Here is a 23970-nt window from a genome sequence, read left to right on the forward strand (position 1 = left end):
ACTTTGCAGCTGAAAGGTTTTTCTCCTGTGTGGATTCTCATGTGTATCTGTAAATGTGAACCCTGGTGAAAAGACTTATTACAGACTGAGCAGCTGTAAGGTTTTTCTCCTGTGTGGATTATCATGTGTTTCTTCAGATCTGCTTTTCTGCCAGTTGTTTTCCCACACTCAGAGCATGTAAATAGTTTCCCACCAGCACTAAAACTTGAATTACTGACATGGACTTCATCAGGTTTCAAAGAGTTTAAACCTGACTGAGGTTCTCTGGTCTCCTTCCAATCACCACTGTCATCAGTGTCAGAAGATTCTCCAGTCTTCTGATCAGTATCTGGATCTGGATCTCTATCTGGATCCGAGTTCCTGTCTGGTTCTCCACAGTCCTCTCCATCAGCATCCGTTTCCATCTGTTCAGTTTGTCTTTGATGAAGCTTTGAGGACTGAGCCTCCTCTTCATCATCTTCACTCTTCACAGGAGTGAATAACAACTTGATATCAGCCTCCTCCAGACATTGAAGGTGCTCTCCCTCCTGACTGGTCCAGAGTTCCTCCTGTTCCTCTTTAATGTGTGGGGGTTCTGGGTCCTCCTGTTCCTCTTTAATGTGTGGTGGCTCTGGGTCCTCATGTTCCTCTTTAATGTGTGGGGGGTCTGGGTTTTCCTGGTCCAGACTAGAGCGCCACTCCTGCTGCTCAGGGGGAACCTCTTCTTTAACCACCAACAGCTGCTGGACGTCTGCAGGAAAACAGTAAACACACACAGAGATGTTACAAAGAAATATTAGTATTGAGCAAATCGTCTCCTGTAGATACACTTTTTTTCCCGGCCATCATTCCCTCTTATGCCGTGTTCACACCAAACGCAATTAATGTGGCGCGAATCGCGTCATTCGCGACACCGGTTTCGCCGGGGACTATTTGTGTTCATTCGCGTGAATCGCGCTGGAGAGGGGGAGTGGCGTATCGCCCTGAAAGCCGTTCAACTATCCGCCATCAACCGTGAAAAAAAAAAAACTCTATTTCTGCTTAGTGCGTGTTGTGGAAGTCCCAGATATCACGGGAAACTAAACGCCGTCATAACATAGTCCGGGGGAGCTCCGTGGATTTCATCGAGCTGTATTCACTGTGTCGAGTGAGCCACACCTCGGCTGTTTACTACAGCTGTATGAACACAAAATAAACTGATTGGGCTGTGATTTAACGGCAATAAACCGACAAAAAGGGACTCCGAAATAACTACGTAATGATGCCCATTTGTACTTGTTTTCTCGATGGAGCTCAGAACGATCGGTGCTAGGCTATGCTAACATTGTAGCAGCTCCACCAACACTCACAATAACGTCATCTAGACGTAAATACGGCAGAGTCTATTCATTGTTTATACACACACACACACACACACACACACACACACACACACAGTATTTGTTTCCTTATTCAACAACGGTAGGACGTCACTGATGACAGGAGGAACATCTCAACACTGATATGCTATCGCACCCCAGCGGCACGCGATTTTTTCGCCGAAGTTCAACAATTTCAACTCACGTGTTTGGCGCGAAGTTGCGTCAATCGCGCCACAAATTCGTGCCAAGACATCGCAAATTCGCGTCACTCCAGTTTCATCGCGTCTTTGCATAGACTTTGTATGTAATCTACTCACGCGAATAATTCAATCACAAAAAAACATTAAAAGCATCAAAACGTAAGGTAAAAGAACAATAAACACACATGAACAATAAATATTTTGGCAAACAGTCTACAGTTTAGATCAGAGGTAGCCAACACGGTGCCCGCAGGCACCTGGTCGCCCGCAGGGACGACATGAGTCGCCCACAAGGCATGTTCTAAAAATAGCACTAGTCACCATGGAGCTCCGTCTAAAATGTTTAGTTGCTGTTCATTTTTAATCAAAAACGCTTGCATTATTGTAGATTTAAAAATGACAATATTTCTTGTCATAAGAGAGTTGGGTACCCAGAGGCGCACGGCAGACAGCTAGGAAGAATAAATAAAAATACTGATAAAGAATATTCAAGGAAACCTTGCAAATTAATGCAAAAATGAAATGATGGAACGACTGCTGACATCCTTAAACTATGGACTTTCTTCACCCAGGGATAGTACATGTTGAACACAAGCGTCGTCAAGAGGGAGTTTACCTTCAAGTGAGCACTTTTGTCAGGAGTAAACTAATGCAGGAAACACATTTTTTTATTCATCACCACAGATAGAGATGTTTTCCTCCGTTTCTTTTTGAAAATATTTTTAAATATTGTTCTGAGATTATAAATCCATTGTGCAATGAAATTCATTAGAATAGCCGTTCATTCACCCCAGTTTAGTCTGCTGGTGTAGTTGCCACCACTTTCACAATATAGCTTTTCAATCATGAATACTTGTGTTTTTAGTTGTAATAGAACTCTTACTCTGCACTGTGTTATGATAGTAATTGTTATATACAATATATGTGTACATAATTGTTAAATTCCATGCATCAGCTGGTGTTTCGCCAGTGATTGACATGAGAAGAGTTCAACAAAACATCCAGCAGATGGTGGTATACACTCAGACGGAAATTGAGGAGCTTTTATTGCACAATTTGAAGTTGTTGAAGCGTGATATCTTATTGTGAAGGATAGAACTACGTTCCCGGATGTGTTGACAGCATTAATGGTGATTTTGGCGACCCTGTAACAAGCGAATGTCCCCGAAAAACCAGCAGCACCCAGTGTTCACAACGAGGACAGAAGTTTGGACGGATTAGAACAATAGCGGAGCACGGCTAATTCACCGACGTTAGCGTGGTTTTAACGACTCTGTAAAGGCAAAACTAACTTTAATAATTACAACGATATTTAGTTCGAAGGATACGAAGTTAAACTTTATTAAATCAACTGAAAACATTACACGATCATTTTTATAAATATTGTAAGTGAATTCTTATTGCAACGTTAGCTAAAAGCTGTACGGTTCGGGATACAACTCAATGTTCTGTCATCTAGAAGCTGAGAGAACAGATCAGAAGAAGATTCATCGAATCAACAGAGTCTCACTCCAAACTACATAGAAACGTTATCAGCCGGAGCATGAACAGAAGAACTAAAGTGAACCAACCTGCTCTGTGTAACCGCAGCTGAGGGTTGAAATCAGCGTCCAGTAGTTTCCGTTGTTGCTCGTTCTCCTCTTTTAAAGCAGCCGCAGTTAGTCGCTGGTTGACTAAACATCTCAGCATTTGGACTTTAGACATTTTGACTAAATCACAGACACGTTTCCTCCAGACAAACTCCGTTAAAAACGGTTTGCTCACTCTGAGCTGCGCTGTGTTCCTAGGTCATGTTCGGGTCCGTCTACTTCCTGGTAGCATGCTACCTTCATTAGCTCCGTAGGACACCAGGAGACGATCCACCAACGAGACAAACTCCGTCAAAAACACCGTTTACTAGTGATGGTTCCTTCCTCGTGGAGGCTTCGAAGCGTGTGTCGCGTGATCAGGAAGATTTTTATGAGGCGCCTATCGAGACTCGTGTTGATGACGTATGTGGTGACGTCCGAAGCCTCTCGGGCCGGCCGTACCACGTGACTGATTCAGGAAGTGGTTCGCGGGTTTGGTGCAATATATAAATATAATATATATATATAAATATATACATATTTAATATATATACAATAATATATAAATATAATATATAAATACAAGGGTTAGGGTTAGTTGATATATAAATATATAATAATAGATCGATATATACTTTAAGCATCCCCAGGGGGAAATTTGTATTTTACAGCAGTGTGAGGAATTTAAGTTTTAGAGCATTCCTAGTGCTGGATATTATATGTTACAGTGTGTTTACTTGTAAGAGTTTAGACCAAGAAGTAATTTCATCATCAGAGGTAATTTCATACTGTAAGAGGAAGGTGTGAGGAGTGTACTGGAAGCGGGGGTTTGGCGAATCAAACAAAGGAACTGGCCCCAAGAATGTAAGGAGGTGTCTGCCAGCGGGGGTTGGAACGAAGCTGGATGACCTAGGTGAGAAGAACAGAACAATGGGTCATCGGCCCAGGAAGGGCTTATTGGAATCCGGCCAATCACTGAGCTGATCGATTGGCTGTGGAATGTGAAACATGATACTTTTGAGAGACTCAGCAGGGACAAAGGATCTTCGAATTGCAGAAGATCCTCAGACCTCCTCCGCATCATGGGACAGACACACCATTCTGTCCTGTGGTGTGAACGGGGCCTCATATTTCATGGAATATTATGTTTGTTTTACTGTCGATAGTGTAATTCAGTTTGCATTTGTTTTGGCTTCTGTTAGATATTAAATACTTTTGATTTTAACCTCAACCATTTGATTCTGGCCCTGCTTGCTGATGGAACAAAGAGAGCAAGGGGGGGGGGGGGCTGCTTCTTCTCCTCTGTGCTCTTCTTCTCCTCTGTTTGAGAAACTTCAGCCTCAACAGCAGCAAAGATATACTTCAGCAAACGAAGTAACAGAGTAAATAAAAATATTAAGTATGAAAAATGCACAATATATACAATAAAATAACAGAGTAGAACATATTAAATATAAGAATATAAGAAAGGAAAATAACAAAAATGCACAGAATATACAATGAAGTATATTAGAGTTCCATCTAAACTCTAAAGATTCTAAAATTCCATCTTTAACACAACAACATCACTATAGTATGCATAAGGAACAGGGTGCTCGATCAGAAGGAAGGTAAGAGGTCAGAGAAGGAGGACAGCTCTGAAGGGGGGGGGGGGGCTGAGACACAGGGTAGAAGGGAGGTATAAAGTAGTATGCAATGCAATTTTGATTCTGTATTTTCGAGTCCGGACTGCCCGACTTACTTGTACTCCTTGTGATGCAAATAAACCTGCGTGAACTGAAGAAAATCGAATATCTCTCTTGTGATCTGTGGGTGTTCGTCACCGAGTTCCTAATAGTGAGATCCTGTGGTGTCTCACCACGAGTCAGATAGAGAACAGTTACTGAGCCAGCTGTGAGGTGTTGAGTTTTAACATAAGTCATAAGGTCAACGATGCTGAGCATCTTCAACAACAAAAAAAACACAACAACAGGAAGGGAGTGAGCTCGTTGCAGCTGGTAGATGACGGCGTCGTTCACTCCCACATGAGGCTGGTCTGCAGATTGCAGAGGGTCCAGTGAGGATCTCACCTGCGGTGAGAGGTGGGCCAAAACCAGCCTCTCCAGCACCTTCATCACATGTGATGTGAGGGCAACTGGTCAGTAATCGTTGATATTCTTAATATATAAATATATAATATATATATAATAATAAATAGATATAAGGTGCAGCGAAACGCAAAGGATCCCCCCTCACATTTTGTGGACTTGGGACTTTATTAATCTATTCGTGCATCACAAACGTCATTGATTCATGTATTCAATTCAAAGCTTAACACACCAAAGCCACGGTGTCATTATAATCACTCTGCCTGTTTTACATTTATTGTCCACTTGATGTAGAGCAGATGAAGCACCATGAAGTTCGGCCCATGTGTAAATGCTTCAATGCTTCATGAAGCTTCATCTCGCCATCACCGAACGCACATTATTTACCTGCTACAATAGTCAGATGTAAAGTTGAGTTACTGCGTCCTCTCATGTTCTGGGCTTCATAGGAATAACTCCCACTGTGTTCAGCTCTGAAGTCAGTGAAGATGAAGATCTGTCCTGATGCTGTTGGTGAGTCTTCATTCTCCTTGTACCAGGTGTAGTTAGCTGCTGGGTTAGCATCACTCCTACAAGTCGGAGTCACTGAACTGCCCTCCGCTTTCTCAGCAGACTCAATGACACCTGTGCACAATCAACTGGAGCTCATAGACCTCCAGTGTAATGACACTCTGAAGGCAAAGTATGACTCTGTGGGTGCTGCTCCAAGCTTCATCCCCGAAACGATGCTTCAATTCCGCCTACATGCTGCTCAAATGGTCTGCATGTGTGGAAGCACATACTGTGTGAGCAGCTTTTCTCTGTGATGAAGATGAACAAAAACCCAAACAGGAGTCGTCTCACTGATGCCTTCACTCCATCTTGGCAGTTTCCACAGAACAGAACCTAACCCCAGACATGAATGAACTGGCAGCCAAATAAAAAAAAGCCAAACATCTGGCTCTGGACATATGCATAAAGGAATGTAGCCCATTTCTTTTTGCACTTTCTCCAATATCCATTCTATCCCATTTGTTAAATATTGACCCAATTTGGCCTTCAACATCGTCCCAATTTTTTATTTTGGCCCTCTGTGATTGAACAGTTCTCACTCACCCAGGCTCAGTACTCCTCTTAATGTGCATTCATGCACCCCTTTTTTGCCACAATCGGTTGATTATTTTCCACAAAATAATACACTTGACTTCTGCTTTGCTGACACTAATGTGCATATCTGTGTTTCCTGTCTTTAAAACCCACTTTACCAACTCATCCGCCCTCTCATTCCCACTCACCCCTACATGCGCTGGAACCCACAGGAATGTAACGTGACCTCCCTGATTAGTTATTCTTCTGGTTGACTGGAGGACTTCATGCAGTATATGGAGCGACTGTGGTAGAGCAGGGTCGAATCAGAGGATCGGTGGCTCGATCCCCGGCTCCGCTAGTCCATGTCGATGTGTCCTCGATGCCTACAGTGTCTGAATGTTGTATGAATGTTAGTTAGTCCTGATGGGCAGGTGACACCTTGCATGGTAGCCCCTGCCATCAGTGTGTGAATGACATGTAGTGTTAAAGCGCTTTGAGTGGTCGGAAGACTACAAAAGCCCGAGACAAGTACAGTCTATTCAACATTTATCTTGACGGCTGTTTCAATGAAAATACATTAAACTCGCTATAGGGCTGAAGATGTCGGAGCAAATCAACACCTTTTCCTGTCTAGTTATTTCCACCCATCATAGTTAAACCAGCACTGCCATTATCTCCACTGTGTAAACCCCAAAATGATTGGATGTTCTTCTGTTGATTCCTCTTCCTTCAGCTGGTGTTGCCGCCCCATATCCTGTCACTCCTGTCTCAGGTTTCTTAGGACCATCTGTGTAAAATCACGATACTCTTTCATTACATGATATTAAAATGCACTTACCAAATCAACTTCATCTTTTTCTTTCCTTTTCGGCCTCTAACAAATACCAGTCTATGTCAGGCCACACAAGCGTCCACGGAGCCACCACCGGGTTAATTACTGAGGGGCTTATCCTCATTGTCTACCCGACCAAAGTGATCCCTCTGTCTCCTCCCACTCTCCCAGACCACCTGCAACACTCCTTTTGCAGGGTGAGAATCATTGTGTTCCTGTAAATTAGCCCAGTAGTTTGCCATCAGTTGCTTTCTACTTAAATCCAGCAGCGTGTCTCCCATTTGTACCTCCAGGGCAAGTTCTGCTGCAACCTGGTGGGTAACCTACAAAATAAAAGCCTCTATAAATTATTCCCATCTTAAGTTACCTTCCATCTTTTCCATATGGAATGGGTGTGGGTTGGACATGGAAAAAGAAAACTCAATTCATTGTTTTCAAACATTTATTTACTTCTGCAGAAGACACAATTCAAACAATTAACTGCCTTCTGATCTTTTTCTGCACCTCTGCTCCCTCAGCAATAAGTAAAATGAGAATGTTTGATTTCATTCTTGTTTTTTTACATTTTGATACACTTTTTATATTACAGTATATACTAAGCTCAGGATGCACATGACTAGAAAAGGGATATTAAAATTACCAGGAAAACATCTAACCTAAATCATAACACATTTCCTCAAAACCATTAAAAACAATATATACAAGAGGAAAAACAGGGACACCTGGTGGGTTTAGGACTGGGTGACTAAACAGAGACAACAGAAACTACAACATTACACAAAGGAAAACACATACTTGCGGAAGTCAATGCATGAACACATGAATTGCCTTCTGGTATTTTTCTGCAATTCTGGATTGATTGGATAAAAAGGCTAAAGGGGGTTCTCTCCTGTGTGAGTTTTCATGTGACTCTTTAAAGCTGAACCCCGGTTAAAAGATTTCTTACAGACTGAGCAGCTGTAAGGTTTCTCTCCTGTGTGGATTCTCATGTGTGTCTGTAAAGTTGAACCCTGGTTAAAAGATTTCATACAGACTGAGCAGCTGTAAGGTTTCTCTCCTGTGTGGATTCTCATGTGTGTCTTTAAATTTGAACCCTGGTTAAAAGATTCCGTACAGACTGAGCAGCTGAAAGGTTTCTCTCCTGTGTGGATTCTCATGTGTTTCTTCAAACTTGAAACACTGTCAAAAGATTTCTTACAAACTTTGCAGCTGTAAGGTTTCTCTCCTGTGTGGATTCTCATGTGTGTCTTTAAATTTGAACCCTGGTTAAAAGATTCCGTACAGACTGAGCAGCTGAAAGGTTTCTCTCCTGTGTGGATTCTCACGTGTTTCTTTAAGCCTGAAACACTGTTAAAAGATTTCTTACAAACTTTGCAGCTGAAAGGTTTCTCTCCTGTGTGGATTCTCATGTGTGTCTTTAAAGTTGAACCCCGGTTAAAAGACTTATTACAGACTGAGCAGCTGTAAGGTTTTTCTCCTGTGTGGATTCTCATGTGTGTCTGTAAAGTTGAACCCTGGTTAAAAGATTTCATACAGACTGAGCAGCTGTAAGGTTTCTCTCCTGTGTGGGTTCTCATGTGTCTCTTCAGAGATCCACTTGTGCCAGTTGTTTTCCCACACTCAGAGTATTTAAATAGTTTCTCACCAGCACTACATCTTGAATCACTGACATGGACTTCATCAGGTTTCAAAGAGTTTAAACCTGACTGAGGTTCTTTGGTCTCCTTCCAATCACCACTGTCATCAGTGTCAGAAGATTCTCCAGTCTTGTCATCAGTATCTGATTCTGGATGTATATCGGGATCTGAGTTCCTGTCTGGTTCTGGTCCTCCACAGTCCTCTCCATCAGCATCTGTTTCCATCTGTTCAGTTTGTCTTTGATGAAGCTTTGAGGACTGAGCCTCCTCTTCATCATCATCATCTTCACTCTTCACAGGAGTGAATGAGAACTTGACATCAGCCTCCTCCAGCCCTTGAAGCTGCTCTCCCTCCTTACTGGACCAGAGTTCCTCCTCTTCCTCTTTAATGTGTGGGGGTTCTGGGTCCTCATGTTCCTCTTTAATGTGTGGGGGCTCTGGGTTTTCCTGGTCCAGACTAGAGCGCCACTCCTGCTGCTCAGGGGGAACCTCTTCTTTAATCACTAACAGCTGCTGGGCGTCTGCAGGAAAACAGTAAACACACACACAGAGATGTTACAAAGAAATATTAGTATTGAGCAAATAGTCTCCTGTAGATACACTTTTTTCCCGGCCATCATTCCCTCTTATGTCGTGTTCACACCAAACGCGATTATTCTGGCACGAATCGTGTTAATCGCGTCATTCGCGCCGCCAGTCTCGCCGGGGACTATTTGTGTTCATTCGCGTGAATTGCGCTGGAGAGGGGGAGTGGCGTATCACCCTGAAAGCCGTTCCACTGTCCGCCATCAACCATGAAAAAAATAACCTCTATTTCTGCTTAGTACGTGTTGTGGAAGTCCCAGATATCACGGGAAACTAAACGCCTTCATAACATAGTCCGGAGGAGCTCCGTGGATTTCATCGAGCTGTATTCACTGTGTCGAGTTAGCCACAGGTCGGCTGTTTACTACAGCTGTATGAACACAAAATTAACTGATTTGGCTGTGATTTAACGGCAATGAACCGAAAATGCATATCTTTCAATATGAACTCTTACTACTCGACTAAGCCTCTGCTGTAAATTTCGTTTCAAAATAGTCACGTGCTTACCCACTGACCAATCACAGCACAGGATCTCACTGCAGCGCTGCCGCTAATGCTGACGTAGCTGTAGGCCTGGAGGCCGCTCTGGCGCGTCCAAGAATGTTAAACTAAAGATCTGATTGGTTGAAGACTATGCCAATCAACAATATCGTCCCCATTCACTTAAACTGCACATGGAGGAACTGGTGAGTCTGCAGGCCTGGAGCCTCTCTTCTTACCTAGAGACACAGAGGTGAAATCTGATTGGATAAAAGCTCTACTTAAAACAAGCTGCACTGGAAGCAGAGCAACTGAGGAACACAGTAGCTGTGCAATGAGAAAATAAGATAATGGGAAAAATATTTTTATAAATGATACATGTAGTGCATTTAAAAAAAATTATTAAATAGCTAACTTTGTGATTCTGTTTAGGCCAGCAGAGAAGGCTTTGCAGGCCTTGACGGCCCGCCACTGTGAGAACTCCATCTGCTGAGACTCTCAACAGACTGCTATGACCTGCAAAGTCAGAGTCACATGACTGGTGGAGGCTTCATTATAGGCTAGTTTTGGTGTTTTCTCATGGTGTCCGATAACAGCTTTGATGTCTCTTATAAGGGAGCTGGTTCCCCCGTAATTGAACTTTTACCACCTTGCATAAACATGTTGACAGCTGGAACAATTTACTAACTGAATACCTTTATTATTCAATCAAATAAAGTTATTCAAACAATAAAAATCAGTACTATCACATACATTTAACAAACTGTAGGCACAGGATGAAAACAGTGTATCAAGTACAAAACCACACTATGAAAATCACATTTAAAAGGTTCTGAATTACAAACAGAACAAATTTCTGATTGAAGGATTGCCTCCGCACGGCTCTCAATATGGCAACAAGGGTGCAACAGTTCACACAACAAAAACAGTGCTGACAGAGCTAACAATGTTAAGCTTGGAACGGCGTTATCAGCTGTAAATATTGGCAATATTTGACAACAACAAAACAGGTAATTTAATCCACGGTTACTTAATTTACTTATCTTAAACAATTTTGATCTCAAGAGTATATAAGATTATACATTAATCAATTAATGAAAAATCATTTTAAAATGATCAGTAAATTAACCTTTAACAAAGCATGGATCTCTCAGAGCAATCAAGGTTTATTGTGTCACTAATCGCAAGCGGGGGCTAATTGTGTGCGAGGACAGGGTTTTGAGGGAAACAATTCAAAATCTGAACGTGAAATTAATAAGCAATGCTTTCAAATTAAAAAAAAACATGCTTTTGAATAAAGATAGGAAAAAAGCACAATATTTCTTCCCCTGCGTTATGTGCCATGTGGTGTGTCAGATTTACCTTTTGTATACAAACAGAACCACTAAAGCCGGTTGTCTCTTGTGAGAGTATGTTGCGGACGAAAAGGAGCATGTTTGAGTTATCAGCATTTAAGAAAACTAAATTATTGACATCGTTAGAATTATAAATGTCAGTAAAATGATTATTAATAATAACGGGGCACCACCCTGCGAACAGGGACCAATAACCAAATGATAAACTAAGTCTCATAATTAGTGTTCACTCACAATGTCAATAGTCGGAGTACTATTACACATTCAGAGTGAAAGGTGAAGGTTTAAGTTCGAACAACAGACCACATATCCAGCTATTATCACAATACATACACAAAGTAATCACAGACAGCTGCTCTTTAATATAAAACAGTTTATTAAGTTCCAATAATTAAAGCTGCAAGCAGCATTGATCGGGCCCTCGCAACTTCATGCACGTCGAGGGCACTAGCAGGACTCTGGTTGACGAGGCCGTGCATTTCTGTGACCATCATACACTGCGTGCACGAGTTGGATGATATTTCCTATGTCGACCAGCAGTTTAGCAAGATCATGTTGCCAGGTCTTAAGCCTCAAATGTTTGGAGTGTACCTCTGATACAATCATATAACTTCTACACCAGATTAACGATCTCGATCGCTAATCTCTGTGATTAAGCATACACACCAAGTTATAAAAATGACAGTACTTTAAGCAACACGAAACAAGACAATGGAACACAATAATCTAACTCTAATTCTGCCCAGACTCCGTAAATAGCTTACTATGAGATGATTTATGGCTGAGGATGTGGTTCTTCTGAGTTTGTCGGTGAAACTCAGGCAGCGCGGCGCGATAGATTCTCTCGGTGGCAGAGAATTTCTTCGGCTCAGTAAGGGAATTCACGTCCTTACTTAGCTAGCAAAAAGTTGACTTGGGTGGCGAGGAGAAATGTGCTTCTCTCTCTGAAGAAGAATGGTTCACTTCTGGAGGAAAAATGGTTCGCTTCCTCATCCCGGATGCGAACAAAACAAAACAAACAAACAGTCCAGTGGATTCGTCCAGCGAATATAAAACTGTTAGAAACCTAGGATTTTCTTAAAGAACAGCAAACATTGCGTGTGTGCTTTCTTGCAACGACGCTGAATCGGGGGGGGGGGAAGAGCGATGCCTTTAAGTACACTGAGGGTTTTTATAGTTTTAGGGGTATCCGGTTGTAAAACCGGAAGTCCCGCCTCGGCATCCCTGGGCTCGTCCAATGAGAGCAGTATTGCATTCGGGGGAGGAAATTCGCACTGTAATGTGAAATTCTTCAGAGTGGGGGTTTGGTCTTTATCAAACTCGAATCACGATGAACCCTTTGCCTGCAAAAAGGAAGGCCTGATTTCTCTTTGTTTCAAAGCACATGAGGTAAAGGGAGCACCTGGGACCAACAAGTAATTATGTGTGACTCCAGACCTGACTTGTGCCGAAATCTTTCATCACACACTGAGCAGCTGAAAGGTTTCTCTCCTGTGTGGATTCTCATGTGTGTCTTTAAATATGAACAATTGTTAAAAGATTTCTTACAAACTTTGCAGCTGAAAGGTTTCTCTCCTGTGTGGATTCTCATGTGTATCTTTAAATGTGAACACTGGTTGAAAGATTTCTTACAAACTGTGCAGCTGAAAGGTTTCTCTCCTGTGTGGATTCTCATGTGTATCTGTAAATGTGAAAAACAGTTAAAAGATTTCTTACAAACTGAGCAGCTGAAAGGTTTCTCTCCTCTGTGGATTCCCATGTGTTTCTCTAAATTTGAACTCTGGCTAAAAGATTTCTTACAGACTGAGCAGCTGAAAGGTTTCTCTGTGTGGATTCTCATGTGTGTCTTTAAAGCTGAACGCTGGTTACAAGATTTCTTACAAACTTTGCAGCTGAAAGGTTTCTCTCCTGTGTGGATTCTCATGTGTATCTGTAAATGTGAAAAACAGTTAAAAGATTTCTTACAAACTGAGCAGCTGAAAGGTTTCTCTCCTGTATGGATTCTCATGTGTTTCTCTAAATTTGAACTCTGGCTAAAAGATTTCTTACAGACTGAGCACCTGAAAGGTTTCTCTGTGTGTATTCTCATGTGTGTCTGTAAATGTGGTTGCTGGCTAAAAGATTTCTTACAGACTGAGCAGCTGTAAGGTTTCTCTCCTGTGTGGATTCTCATGTGTGTCTTCAGATTATCACTTCTGCCAAATGTTTTCCCACACTCAGAGCATCTAAATAGTTTCTCACCAGCACTACATCTTAAATCACTGACATGGACTTCATCAGGTTTCAAAGAGTTTAAACCTGACTGAGGTTCGCTGGTCTCCTTCCAATCACCACTGTCATCAGTGTCAGAAGATTCTCCAGTCTTGTCATCAGAATCTGGTTCTGGATGTCTATCTGGATCTGAGTTCCTGTCTGGTTCTGGTCCTCCATAGTCCTCTCCATCAGCATCTGTTTCCATCTGTTCAGTTTGTCTTTGATGAAGCTGTGAGGACTGAGCTTCCTCTTCATCATCTTCACTCTTCACAGGAGTGAATGAGAACTTGACATCAGCCTCCTCCAGACCTTGAAGCTGCTCTCCCTCCTGACTGGTCCAGAGTTCGTCCTGTTCCTCTTTAATGTGTGGGGGCTCTAGGTCCTTCTGTTCCTTTTTAATGTGTGGGGGCTCTGGGTCCTCCTGCTCCTCCTTAATGTGTGGGGGTTCTGGGTCCTCCTGCTCCTCTTTAATGTGTGGGGGCTCTGGGTCCTCCTGCTCCTCTTTAATGTGTGGGGGCTCTGGGTCCTCCTGGTCCAGACTGGAGCTCCCCTCCTGCTGCTCAGGGGGAACCTCTTCTTGAACCACCAACAGCCGCTGGATGTCTGCAGGAAAACAGTAAACAGAGACATTACAAAGAAATATTATATTGAGCAAATAGTCTCCTGTAGATACACTTTTTTTTCCTGCCATCATTCCCTCTTACACTCCCTGTGCACAGTTACCAAACAGACATGCCGACACAAATTGTAAAGACACAACGCACCAGCAGCAATGAGGTCATCAATACAGACATGCCGACACAAATTGTAAAGACACAACGCACCAGCAGCAATGAGGTCATCAATAGTTTACATGGCACAAAAGTGTGGCACTACCCAACATTGTTAAGAAGTATTCAAAGAACCTGCATCCTCCATAAAGTCCGGCTGAGATTTGATCATGTGGGCAGTTATAGTTGACTAATGTACGCTGCACCCCCTTTCTAGTGTATCAATAGACCCAAATAATATAATATTTTAATCCACTCTCTTTTTAACATTTTAGAATTCAACAAGCTGCAAAATCTATGCGGAATTATCAAAGAGAACAAACTTTAAGTGTAAATATTATAATGTCATGAGAAGTCAAAATGGCAGGCTAGTGTGAGGTGGTACAAGGAAATTCACAAAAACAGGAAAAAATTAAAAGGTTCCCAAAAAAAGTTGAAGTTTTATTCTTCGGTTACTGGCAACTCAGGCAATTCTTTTTATCAAAATCAAAAAGCCCCCCCCTCCCCGAAAAAAGAAAAAATGTCCAAGAGGAGATAATGCTTCGTTTGCATATCCACGGACGTCGAGGGTACTGGCAGGACTCTGGTTGATGCAGCCATGCATTTCTATGACCATCATACACTGCGTGCACGAGTTAAACAGTAATTCATGTGTCGACCAATGACGTAGCAGGGTCAATTTGCCCGTCTTAAGCCTCAAATGTTTTGAGTGTACCTCCGAATAAAACCATAACTGTAAGCCTGTAAAAATCGACAAAAAACTGAATGTGTGTGAATGCGCTTCAGTGTTAGTAACACGGTCAAAGTAAATGCAGGTCGTTTGCTCGTGCAGGTAGCTCTGACAATCACTGCTGAGTGACTCTAAGCTGGAAGAGTTGAGGAGAAATATGAGAATGTTTAGTTCCTTGTGAAAAAAAAAAAATCTTGCTGTCAAGAAATAAGTTTAAGCCAAAAGGTGAGCCAATGTAGGCATATAAATTAGGCTGGGTGCAGTTTGATTTTATTAAACAAACTTCACGTTACATGAAATTACTTTACATTACGGCCTAGCTCCAAAATGAAGAAAAACAATTAAATTTACTATTAATGAAAACTACACGTACAAGCACGATTTTGAAACCTTGCCACGGCAACAGCCTTTCACGAAACAACAAACTTTGAGTAACTTTTAATCACAAAGGTCTTTAGAGATTGTACTGACCAAATTTGAAGTTTATTCGATTATTTCCCTAGGAGGAGTTTGTTAAAATACAGCGCCTGGAAATGGCAAAAACGACACTAGAAATTCATACAAAATTCAAAATGGCTGACTTCCGGTTGGGTTTAGAGCATGGACCCCTAAGACGTTTTTTTAAGTCCAAATATGATACATGTGCCTACCAATTGTGTAAATCTATGTGAAACGTACTGCGAGGGCTGCTTTGTTGAATCTTTCTAGGGGGTGCTATCGAGCTGAATTGCCACTCTGAAGCATTAATACCATAATATGTAACAAAATCTTTGGCTTTAAATCTGTGTGCCAAGTTTTCTTATGTTTCGAGCATTTTTAGCCCCTCAAAAGAACCTTAGTTTTTCACTGCGAAGACTGCATTGCCACGGCAACGGCGTTTTACGAAACATCAAAAGCTTCATGAACTAGCATTAGGAACTTCTTACATTTGTGTGGAACTAATTTGATGTTTATCTGATTTACCTACTAAGAGAAACAAGCCAAAGTATATAAACTTTAACTTCCGGTTACCAGTAGGCAGCGCTATGACAATTATACATAATTGGCCTGATGATGTCTTCGACTGTTGCACCGTGCGTGCGGATCGGGGCGGAACACTGCCGTGCTCGAAACAGAGAGCAGGGGAATTGTAAACGCGCGACCATGTAGTGACAGACGTGACATGCCGGTGTGTAAATAAATTAAGCATAAGTACTCGTCCTTCAAGCTCTCATCTCTCTACTCTTCTACTTCTACAGGGTGCGCGCATGACTGTCATCTCGTTCGCCCCCTGGTGGTTGGCTGACTGTTAATTGAGGAAGCGCTTGATTTGATATGTAGCAGAGCACGTATTTTAAACGTCAACATCGCAGACGATCATGCTCATTTAATCGTGGCAGCCAAAATTGTGATCGCGATTAAAATTCGATTAATTGTGCAGCCCTAGATCTGACCATCAGTTTATTCGTTCATGGCGAAGGGTCGAAATTTCCAGAGCCGCTACGATGCCGCCCTTTAATGAATTCTTACAATCTTCACAATGAAGCATTATCAAAGTCTTAGAGCTTTTCTGACTACATTTTAGAGGAATGTGATTAGTCTGTGAGGAGCAGGATGTCAAAGTACACAACCTATAACTTCCTGTTGCCACTAGGTGGCGCTATTACTATGATTCTAAATTATCATGTAGATGTGTTCCGCGTCACGATGTTATGACAAATGAGAAATTTGGAGCAGATTAGACAATGTACGGCCGAGCTACAACAACTTCCTGTTTCATGGCGAATGGTGTTTTTTTGCCGCCATGCGACGGAGACATAGTTCAATAACTTTTTGATCTTTGTGTAACATTTAACAGCCAAGGTCTCAAGAGTATACTGACTGAATCTGAAGTCAGTCGGGTGAAATCTGTAGGAGGAAATGGTTATCGTATGGCACCTTGAAATGGTCAAAAAACGTCTTAAAATTAAAAATGTCCGACTTCCTGTTTGGTTTAGTGAATAACTAAGTGGTTTTTTTTGTACGTCTCATCTTGTTACACATACCTACCAAATTTCAAACACCTTGGTGAAAGCCAATGTTGGGGTAACTCAAAAGGGGGCGCTAACGAGCCAATATGTCATACAATTCTGGACAACCCAATCAGACTGCAATTTTTGCCACGACTGCCTTGCGTGCCAAATTAAAAAATCGTACTAGTATCCCAAGCACCTCCTTTTTACGATGAAAGACGCACGATAATAATATTAATAAACATTAGAAGAACAGTAGCTCCCCCCAGTGGCGGCTGGTGGAAAATGTTCTAGGTAGAGCTGTGCCACAGCCAATCAATTTCAGCAAACATCCCAGTATGATTTAATGCAAACGGTATCAAACAAGCATTACTATTTTGCAGTTAAATATTTAACATTTATTTCAACACGAAAAAAATAACACTTTGACAAACACGTCAGGACATCTTATTTTTGTCACGCTCACAGGCAATTTAGTATATATATAATAATTAGTGCTGGGCAAGTTAATGCGTTATCATCGCAGAGAATCTATGCATTTTTGTCAAGAGGAAGATGAGACATCAGACCCAACAATGCAGACGAGCTGAAGGCCCCTATCAAAGCAACCTGGGCTTCCATAACACCTCAGCAATGCCACAGGCTCATCGCCTCCGTGCCACGCCGCATTGACGCAGTAATTCATGCAAAAGCAGCCCCGACCAAGTATTGAGTGCATACTGTACATACTTCAGTAGGCCAACATTTCTTTATTAAAAATCCTTTTTTTAATTGGTCTTATGTAATATTCTGATTTTCTGAGATACTGAATTTGGGGTTTTCATTACCTGTAAGCCATAATCATAAAAATTAAAAGAAAAAATCATTTGAAATATATCACATTGTGTGTGTAATGAATCTATATAATACACGAGTTTCACTTTTCAAAATTTAATTACTGAAATAAATTAACTTTTCGATGATATTCTAATTCATTGAGATGCACCTGTATATTTCAAAATGCATTTATTACACACATGAAGATAAAGTTGTGAACACCAGCTGAATATCTATTATCAGAATAATTATAACTGTATTTTAACTGCTACTGTGTAAAGGTGACTGCTGTTAAAAATAACTGTATTTGTTTAAAGTGTTTGCAAACCAAATGTTATTGAACTTTTGTTCATAAAGCAGTACTTTTTGAATAAAAGTGCGCAATACACTACTTTTGAATTCATTAAATTTTGCACATAATGCGATTAAAAATTTGAATCGTTGCCCAGCACTAAATATAATAAAATAAAACATGTTTATTTATTGAGACGCCCCTATGGACCTTGTTATAGGGAGGTAAAGATCAGGAGAAGTAAACATGAAGTGTAATTATGAATAATGGTGTTAAGTTAAGCGATGATGAGTTTTCACTGTTAATTCACCATCTCAATTAAATGTTGATGCCTCCATGACCAAGTTAAGCAAATGAGACTGAGGACAACTATGTAGAAGAAAAGATGTTCACTTTGCCTAATATGTAGCTTGACGGTGTTCTCATGTTTCCTTACCTCCTCATCTCTCACTCCCGTTACTGTCCATGCTGGATCTGTCCCGTTGTTTTAAAAAGCTAAATAAGTTATTAGCATGACTGCATCCAGCGAGCCCAACCTTTCTGGTGTACAGCTACTAGAGAAGCTTCGCATGTTCTGCTAGTCTGCTGTCTGGTTGTGAGGTCAGGCTGATCTGGGATCAGCTCTTTCTCCGCCAAAGTTCTCCTCTCAAACGGGTCTTGGAGGAGTAGTGCTCGCGCTCGCCCATAGAGACTAGTCCCGACGAGAACGCGCAGCTTGGAGCAAAAGAGATTTGGCCCCAAACGGAATCTATTTGAGGACGCTGATTAGCTAAATTGTATGTCACACATGTATATCTTTAATCAGCAATTGGCTAAACTGCTTCATAGACCCACTACTTGGTCCTCCGCTCCGACTACGTCGGTGCTCGGGCCCTAATAAATAAAGTGAACCAACCTGCTCTGTGTAACCGCAGCTGAGGGTTCAAATCAGCGTCCAGTAGTTTCCGTTGTCGCTCGTTCTGCTCTTTTAAAGCAGCCGCAGTTAGTCGCTGGTTGACTAAACATCTCAGCATTTGGACTTCAGACATTTTCACAAAACCACAGACACGTTTCCTCCAGACAAACACCGGAAGATATACCGAGACGGACTTGTGTGCGTTAATAAAAGGTCCGAGTAGCACCAACAAGCTTGTGAACATTTAGTTCCACATGTAGATACAAAAGGTTTGTGATGACTGTAACAGCTGTACTTGTATAATTGTCAAGTCAAACAGGGTTTTTCTTTTATGTAAATAGAAGAAATATGAATAACTTAGAAAGATGTAAGTTAATTGTAAATAAAATAATAAGTAAAGCAGATTGTAAAGTAATGAATACTGACAATCTGACTATTCAGAAAAGAAACAGGGCGGAAGCAATCTGGCTAGAAATCTAGATAAGCAGACACGTGTCGCAGTAAATACGGTCCGGAATAGGACAAACACCGCACCAGAAGAGATCGCATGGTATTGAGATGTGCGATATGACTGTGCATCACTGACGAGTCTAAAAGTCCGGAGAGGCAGCCGGTAACAGAGCTGAACTTTGCAACAACTGAGAGACTTTGTAGCTGACGTGAAGATCACTGCTGTCACCAGTTGGTTAGCATTAGCATTAGCATTACGTCACGGGGATCTGTAGCACATACGGCTTATGTGTTGTGTAGTGAGATTTCCATTCGTGAAGGTTTGTACTTTATTCACTCAATTAAAAATATCTGATCAGGTGATACAAGCATCCACAAAAGCGCATGTCCTCTTTGGATATGACCTTAATTTGACCTAAATTAGAAACAAATGTCCTCGTGAAGGAGGTGAGTAGCATCCTCCACCTTCTCTTTAACGACCTCCACCTGGACATGGTGCACTGCGGCCTGAAGGGGGCAGTAGATGGCAGCGGTGGAAGAAGGACTCTGGTCTATTTCTTGTATGAAAGAAGTAATGCACCAGTGTGTAGAAATACTCAAGATCTTTCTTACAAACTGTATCAGTAATAAAATGTACTTAACGTACCAAAAGTATGCATTATGCAGAATAGCCCATATCAGAATATGAGTAAAACTATTACTGATGTATTTGTGTTCATCCGTTTAAAATTGCAGCTGGTAAAGATGGAGTTATTCCTATTTAGTCAATAACTGTACTTAAGTACAAATTCATGTTATATATACTTTACTTGAGTATTTCCATTTCGTGAAACTTTCTCCTGCATTACATCTCAGAGGTAAATATTGTACTTTTTACTACATTTGTCTCACAGCTTTAGTTACAGGTTTTCATCTCCTTCCTGTCCAGTTTAAACCTCGTTTCTCCAGATGTGTTGATGTTGAATGTTTGTGATAAACTGGAGGATGAAATGTTCCTTTATGTGTTGATAAAATCCTCCTACTTCTTCAGATAAATAAACTCTTTAAAAAGATTCTTGGATCAGTTGGAAAATATATCGTCACAAAGCCGAAAACAGGTTTTTCTTTTCTGTAGAAACAAGGTTCTCACAGGACAGAGATGCTACAAACATGATTTTATAGAATATGATGCATTGATGTAGAATAAACTAGTTAAAAACATGCACTGACGAGGATCATTTTACTGCACAATGAATACTTTTACGACTTTAAGTAAATTTTTGCTGATACATACTTTTACTTAAGGTTTGAATGGAGGACTTTTAACTGTAGTGGAGTATTTTCACAGTGTGGTATTAGTACTTTTACTTCAGTAAAAGATCTGAGTACTTCTTCACTGCATAAATCCTACCATCATTTCCATCATTGTTTTTTTACAGGTGTTGATGCAACTTTATGATCACTTAGAGACCACAATTTATTGAATTGTATGACGTTATACAAACAGGTTTGTCTATTATTTAGTCCACCCCATTTATATCAATGAGAGTTGGCTAAATAACAGAAGCTCTGTATAAAAAAATACAAGCCTATGACTGCAACTTTGATCCTTGAATGGAGCATAACTCCTCAGTGTTTGTTATACATGTGGAATTTAGTTCAAGGATGAGTCTGTTCCTAGAATTACTATCATAACCAGCTGATCCACACTTGAAGACTGTTTAGTCTACACCTATACATTCCTAGCTTCTGGCAATCAGCCTTTTACCATTTCCCTGCATTTCCATCATATCCTATGAAAAACAAAACCTGTGTTCCTTCAGAAAGTTAACAGTAGCCTCACCTGTGCTCCCTCACCCAGGCTCAGTACTCCCTTTAACGTGCATTCATGCACCCCTTTTTTGCCACATTCGGTTGATTCTTTTCCCCAAATAATACACTTGACGTCTGCTTTACTGACACGAATGTGCATATCTGTGTTTCCTGTCTTTAAAGCCCTCTTCACCAACTCATCCGCCCTCTCATTCCCACTCACCCCTACATGCGCTGGAACCCACAGGAATGTAACCTGACCTCCCTGATTAGTTATTCTTCTGGTTGACTGGAGGACTTCATGCAGTATATGGGGTGACTGTGGTAGAGCAGGGTCAAATCAGAGGATCGGTGGTTCGATCCCCGGCTCCTCTAGTCCATGTCGATGTGTCCTCGATGCCGACAGTGTCTGAATGTTGTATGAATGTTAGTTAGTCCTGATGGGCAGGTGGCACCTTGCATGGTGTACCTTGCATGGTAGCCCCTGCTATCGGTGAGTGAATGCGTGAATGATGACATGTAGTGTTAAAGCGCTTTGAGTGGTCAGAAGACTAGAAAAGCTTGACACAAGTACAGTCCATTTACCATTTATCTTGACGGCTGTTTCAATGAAAAGACCTTAAACTTGCTATAGGGCTGAAGATGAGTCGGAGCAAATCAACACCGTTTCCTGTCTAGTTATTTCCACTCATCATAGTAAAACCAGCACTGCCATTATCTCCACTGTGTAAACCCCAAAATGATTGGATGTTCTTCTGTTGATTCCTCTTCCTTCAGCTGGTGTTGCCTCCCCATATCGTGTCACTCCTGTCTCAGGTTTCTTGGGACCATCCGTGTCTTTCATTACATAATATTGAAATGCACTTACCAAATCAACTTCATTTTTTCTTTCCTTTTCAGCCTCTAACAAATACCAGTCTATGTCAGGCCACACAAGCGTCCATGGAGCCACCACCGGGTAAACTACTGAGGGGCTTATCCTCATTGTCTACCCGACCAAAGTGATCCCTCTGACTCCTCCCACTCTCCCAGACCACCTGCAACACTCTTTGCAGGATGAGAATCATTGGCCAAATCCCAATGTCCCCCCTAAACCCTCAAACCCTGAACCCTCAAGGACTTACTGACGTCACCTGGTAAGTGGTTGAGTGTGAGAGACTGTGAGGGCTCGAAATGGTGTAAATACGAATGGGACAGCACTTTGCTGCAACATATCAAGTTTATCATGAAAACGACAAATATGATGTATAATTGTGTGTATTTATTTTATACTTTGTACTCCCTGATTTGAACGTCTTCCAGGATCTTTACTCACAAGATGAGAAGTAATTTCATATAATCTATTTACTTGTTTTTGTCAAAACAGCTTCAATGACAAAATCTATTTGATGAATAAATATTCTGATTTCATGTTTATTTTTTGTTCCATCTTTAACCCTTCATGTTTCTGTGTAAATTTAATACTCCAGGCTGAACACACGTGAGCCGTCCTCTTTGTTTACCTTATTTTTACGTCTCCATGTGTCCACTGGTTACCTCGTGTTTAACGTCACATTGCAATGATTTGTGGGTAATTCCCTTAGGCTAAGTCAGCTGCTGACTTGCGGAAAGGGTTCATAAAGGGCTCAAAATGTCTGCGAGAGATCCCTCATACGCTTGAGGGCCCTACACCCTCACAGACTTCACAGGAGCACACCTCAAAGTCTGTGAGTCTGTAAGGGGGGACATTGGGATTTGGCCATTGTGTCCCTGTAAATTAACCCAGTTTGCCATCAGTTGCTTTCTCCTTAAATGTAGCGGTGTGCCTCCCATTTCTACCTGCAGGGCAGGTTCTGCTGCAACTTGGTGGGTAACCTACAAAATAAAAGCCTCTATAAATTATTCCCATCTTAAGTTACCTTCCATCTTTTCCTGATGTAATGGGTGTGGGTTGGACATGGAAAAAGAAAACTCAATTGATTGTTTTCCAACATTTATTTACTTCTGCAGAAGAATTCAACCCATTAACTGCCTTCTGATGTTTTTCTGCACCTCTGCTCCCTCAGCAATAAGTAAAATGACTGTGTGATTTCATTCTTGTTTTTTTACATTTAGATACATTCTTTTGATATTACAGTTTGTACTAAGCTCAGGATGCACATTACTAGAAAAGGATTGATTCAAAAGGATCAAAACACAAGGCAAAAGAAAAGGAGATTTATAAACAATTAAGAACATTGATTGAAACATTAAACAGTCATTAAAACACTAAAAAGCAGTGTAAGAAATAAAGTACAGTGGTATTAAAATGCAGAAATTGATTAATGTCCTTGAATCTGTTTCAATTAAAGGCAGCAGCAAACAGAAAAGTCTTCAGACTTGATTTAAAGGAGCTGAGGGTCTCAGCAAACGTGCAGCTTTCTGGGACTTTATTCCAGATTTGAGGAGCAGAAAAACTGAATGCTGCTTCTCCATTTTCAGTTCTGACTCTGGGAACAGAAAGTAGACCAGTCCCAGACGACTTGGGACTCGTCTAAAAATAATATATACAAGAGGAAAAACAGGAACACCTGGTGGGTAAAGTGAAAAGGTGCATAGCACTGGGCGACTAAACAGAGACCACGGAAACTATAACATCACACAGAGGAAAACACATACTTGCAGGAGTCAATGCATAAACAAATTAATTGCCTTCTGGTATTTTTCTGCAATTCTGCATCTAAACATGCAAAATAACTTTACACAAGAAGATATTTACATCAGTAAAACTAATGGTAAAAACACTATGAAGCATGTCTTAAATGTTACATCCTTCCAATAAATTACCTTAACGTGGTTTAGGGCCGTGTGT

At 41.2% G+C, this 23970-nt stretch overlaps 1 protein-coding gene across 1 annotated transcript; it reads right to left on the reverse strand.

Annotated features, from left to right (window-relative positions):
* Positions 1–2995: 2995 nt before the first annotated feature.
* On the reverse strand, positions 2996–19032 carry LOC306696274 (uncharacterized protein; the record flags this gene model as incomplete). The annotated part of the gene is made up of 3 exons (XM_079159852.1): positions 2996–3002; positions 13780–14008; positions 18900–19032. The coding sequence occupies 3 exons, from the start codon at positions 19030–19032 to the stop codon at positions 2996–2998; spliced, it is 369 nt and encodes a 122-aa protein (XP_079015978.1).
* Positions 19033–23970: the final 4938 nt, after the last annotated feature.

Source organism: Pholis gunnellus, assembly GCF_910591455.1.
Source record: "Pholis gunnellus genome assembly, chromosome: 5".
Taxonomy (NCBI): Eukaryota; Metazoa; Chordata; class Actinopteri; order Perciformes; family Pholidae; genus Pholis; species Pholis gunnellus.